This window comes from Wasmannia auropunctata, unplaced genomic scaffold (genome assembly GCF_000956235.1).
Source record: "Wasmannia auropunctata unplaced genomic scaffold, wasmannia.A_1.0 LD336092.1, whole genome shotgun sequence".
Lineage (NCBI taxonomy): Eukaryota > Metazoa > Arthropoda > Insecta > Hymenoptera > Formicidae > Wasmannia > Wasmannia auropunctata.
The window spans coordinates 396,339-401,073 of record NW_012026798.1 but is presented as its reverse complement, the minus strand read 5'-3'; the positions used below and the strand labels follow the sequence as shown (position 1 = coordinate 401,073).

General features: G+C 27.9%; 1 protein-coding gene across 1 annotated transcript; it reads left to right on the top strand.

The window, feature by feature from the left end:
• The first annotated feature begins 2,624 nt into the window (after nucleotides 1-2,624).
• LOC105463050 lies at nucleotides 2,625-3,800 on the top strand. The gene has a single exon (XM_011710066.1). It carries the CDS (start codon nucleotides 2,625-2,627, stop codon nucleotides 3,798-3,800), a length of 1,176 nt encoding a protein of 391 aa, XP_011708368.1.
• Nucleotides 3,801-4,735: the final 935 nt, after the last annotated feature.

Genomic DNA, 4,735 nt, shown 5'->3' with positions numbered 1-4,735 from the left:
TGGAAAACAGAAAAGCAAAAGCTGATCAGAACTCGCACTGGTAGCAAGAAAAGCAGAAAACAAAAACTGTCGATTACCAACGCGAGTTCTGATTGGCTTCTGTTTCTCTGTTTTCCGTTTTCTGTCAAGCTGTGAATTTGTCCTTATTGTTCAACAAATGTTAAATAAGGAGAAAGTGATACTTGAGGAGTACTTGAGTGGGAATCTGAACGTACCCCTCGAACTATCGAAGTTCTCAAGAAAGCATCGAAGTATATTGGCTGCGTTCAGCAGAGAAAACAGATCAGCGCTTAGTGATTCTTTATTAAAATTGGTTTCCGCACTTAGATCTAGCGAAGATCTAAAGGTAAGAACCAATCATATTAAAGAATCACTGAGCGCTCATTGATCTGTTTTCTCTACTGTACAGTCAATGGCCTAGTTTACACCGAGCATTTGATACGCGTACTAACTAATAACTTTCTATTAAATTTTAATTTCGATGATGCATATAAACTTATACATGATATATGTATTTAATTAATCATATTAATGCATAATATATCAGCTTAGTACATCATTCTTTAAATTCATTGTAGAAATTAAGATAATTTAATAGAAAGTTTCTAGTTAGTAAGCGTATCAAGTGTTCGATGTAAACTAGGCCAATGATATACAGGAGTACTCCGGTGATGTTTCCGAACGCAACCATTGTTGGCGCTCTCGCGGTGCTAACTTCGAAAATAAATGAAAATCTATTATGTTGCTGTGCATTATACGTTATTCGTTGATCGTATTCGATAGCATAAAACGCAGCAGAGTGGAAGTTTTTGGTTATTTTATAGATACGTTTTACAACCAATATTGTTTACCTTATTAAACATGTTTGCAATAATAAAATATTCCGATCATATGTATGATGTATGTCGGACTATAAATATTACAAAAGTAGACAAAGATACTTGTATTGTCAAGTATCAAACAGGATCAAGATATCTTGCACATCTTTTGGGAACAAATGGTAATGAGAAGCTTAAAATTGATATTTATTTAATTTATTATTTAATTGTTTTTATTAAATAAATATTTATTTTTGTTTAACTGCATACATATATATATAGGTATATATTTATTGACAACAATTATTTTTAATTAACATTCTTGTACAATTTTAGATAATATTAAAATACTCGTAGATATCAAACAAAAATTAAATAATAAATTACCTAAATTACAACTTAAAAATACTTCAATTTTTGAACATACCAGAAACATACACTCGCAAGATTTTTTATTAGAAAATGTGAAATATGATAATATTGAATGTACTCAAAAAGAAAACATTTCAAGTTCTTCTAATGATAGTTTGACTTCAAGTCAAGTGGAAATATATTGTTCAAATCATTCATCAGAACAATCAAATAGAGTATGTATAAAACTAATCTAATTAAATTTGTTATTTATATATGAACTCTGTTATATCCAATAATAAAAATAATGTATTCATTATATTTTTAGGTGCAAAGCACAGATACGTCTGTGAATTTTACTTTTTCTATTGAAGAAATTCGTAGTGATTACATAAGTACTGATATAGATTATAATGATTCAATGCAAGAAATAATAAATAAAGATGTTAATTTTAATTCTGTTATTCTGGAAGAAACTGATATGATGTTATTGCCTTTTGATAATGAACACTCTAATGCTGCAAATCAAAGTAAATTAAGAATGGAATCTTTATCTTTTACAGGTACGTACTATATATAAATACTGCTTTAATATTTTTTCTTTTAATTTCTAATAAGAAGTTATAGTTACTAAGATTATTTTAATGTTTTACAGAAGATTTAAAAAATAATAAACTAGAAATAACGGAAATAAGTAATAGTGATAATATGACAGACTATGAACCACATGATAGCAGTTATTATACAGAAACTGCAGATAACAGTCACAATTCAGCTTTAACTTCTACAGACAATTACAATTCAAGTTCAACTTCTAATTTGAATAATTCTTTACTCAATGATACAACAATAAACACATCTCTTGATACTTCAATGAAACTTAATGTAGAAGGTTTTTCTGCTTGTGATGATGCTAATATGTTGGTTGAAATATCACGTGGACCTAAAGGTCAAGGGAAAACAAACTTTTGTTTTTTTTGTCATAAAATGCAAACAAAAATAGTTCGACACTTGGAAAGTGTACACAAAGACGAAGAAGAAGTAAAAAAATTTAGAATGTTGCCAAAGGGCAATAATGAGCGTAGAAAGTTTATAGATTTTTTAAGAAGAAAAGGAAATTTTTTGTATAATGTAGATCCACAGTTTAATAATGGAAACATAATAACATGTAGACGACCTCAAAAAAAAATGAAACGAAATGCATCAGATTTTGCAGCATGTGCCAAATGTAAAGGTTTCTTTGCTAAAAGTAGCCTTAGATATCATTTTAAAATTTGTAATGGAAAACAGGGACAAACTGTTAAGTCAACACTTGTTTTGGCACGTAAAGTAGTTGGTCGTATTCATAAGGAAGCTTGCCAACAGTTACGCGATTATATTCTACCTGTAATGAGAGAAGATAATATAGTACGTCTAATTAGATATGATTCCCTTATTATTAATTATGGCAACAAAATGTGTAAGAAATATACTTTACAACATCAGCATGAGATGATAAGAGCTCATCTTAGACTTCTTGGTCGTTTCTTATTTACTTTGAAGGGAATTAATTTAGAAATTACAGATTTTGCGTCACTTTATGAACCAAAATTTTATAATGCAGTAATCAAGGCAGTAAATATAGTTGCTGGTTTAAATGAAAGAACAAGTATATATAGAGCTCCTACTGTAGCTTCTAGTCTTGGTACATTGATAAAAAAATTGGGTAAAATTTTAGAAACTGAATGTATTAAGCAATTGGATAAAAACAAAAAAGAACGTGTTAGTGATTTTTTATCTTTGCTTGAAGTAGATTATGGAGGCAGTGTAAGTAAAGTTGCAATAGATAGTCGAATTGCAAAAAGACGCAATCAAAAAGTGATTCTTCCATCGAAAAATGATATTATTAAATTGAATAAATATGTTGCAAATTTACGCAAATCTTCATATCAAGAATTAGAAGAAAAATTTACATATCAATCCTGGTTAAATTTAGCAAAAGCAACTCTTATTTACATTCAGATATTTAATCGCCGTAGAGCAGGTGAAACCGAGCGATTATTAATAAGTGACCTCGATAAATCTGAAAAAATAGATGAAAGTGATGAACAGTATCGGGAGTTACGTCCAGAAGATAAAGAAACTGCTGAAAAATATAGACGCGTAATTATACGTGGAAAGCTTGCAAGATCTGTCCCGATATTATTAGATTTCGATATGCGTAGAAGCTTAAAAGCCATTCTAAAATTTCGAAGAAATGCATGTGTTTCTTTCGGAAATCCATATGTATTTGGAATTCCTGGATATTATAAGAGACGTTACAAATATCTTAGAGCTTGTACTTTACTGCGTGAATTTGCTCATAACTGTGGTGCTAAACAAGCACAAACATTACGTGGTACAAATTTACGGAAGCATATTGCAACAACATGTGCAAGCTTAAATTTACCAGAAAATAGAATAGATAGCTTCGCAAATTTTATGGGACATCATGAGAAAATTCATAGACAAATATATCGTCAACCTGTAGCAGCAATTGACATCTTAGATATGTCTAAAGTTTTAGAAAAAGGTCTTGGTATGCATGATAAAAAAAATATTTCGTTTGAAAATAGTGATATTGAACAACATGGTAAATATTTTACTTTATAAATTCAATTATCATAATTAAATATTATTTATTAATAATTACTTATCTAAATAAATATTTTACAGACTTTATGGAAAATAGTCCTGAATGGGAAACTATAGATAATAATAATGAGGATTATGATTATAAAAACGACAATGATGAAAATTATATTGGTGAAAATTATGATAAAAGTGATTATGATATTGATGATTATGAATATGAAGTACATGGTAAGCGTTTTTATAATAATAAGAATAGAAAAGAATTTATTATATAATCTAAATAAATAATATTCTAAATAATTTTTACGTAAAACTTTTACAGAATCTGGTAGCAAGAAAAAAAGAGCTTCTAATAAAAATCAAAGAGCTGTGACAGATAAAGTAAATCAACAGAGACAACATCCAGTTTTTAATTCAAAGAAAAAGAAACGTTCAAGTAAGTAATCACTCTCTTGTTTCTTAAACCATACATTTTGTACCCAAGTACACTTTATCCGAGGGATGCCCAGAGAAAGTTTTTTACGTCCTTAAAACGTCTTTAGGACGTACAGAACGTTCTCTGGACGCACAGTAACACAATGTAAAAATAAATACTAACTTGAGTAAAATATAGACATTAAAATTAGACATTAATATAAAGTAATATTATATTTACTTAAAAAAGCGTAATAAAATAAGAAATAAGTATAATATTGTAATCAAAATAATAAATTTTTAAATACTATAGTACGCTTTTTTAAGTAAATATAATATTACTTTATATTAATGTCTAATTTTAATGTCTATATTTAACTCATATGTTAGTATTTATATTCACATTGTGTTATATACAATTCTATATATAACACAATCAACTCAATAAAAAAATAACATAAAGAATAATAAAAATAATTTGCTTGTTAAATAATAGATAAACAAAATAAAGAAAAATAAAGGAAAAATAAAGAAGTCAT

What these genes read in the sequence shown, in the direction of transcription:
- LOC105463050 (XM_011710066.1), top strand. Translation starts at nt 2,625, where the DNA reads ATGTGTAAGAAATATACTTTACAACATCAGCATGAGATGATAAGAGCT.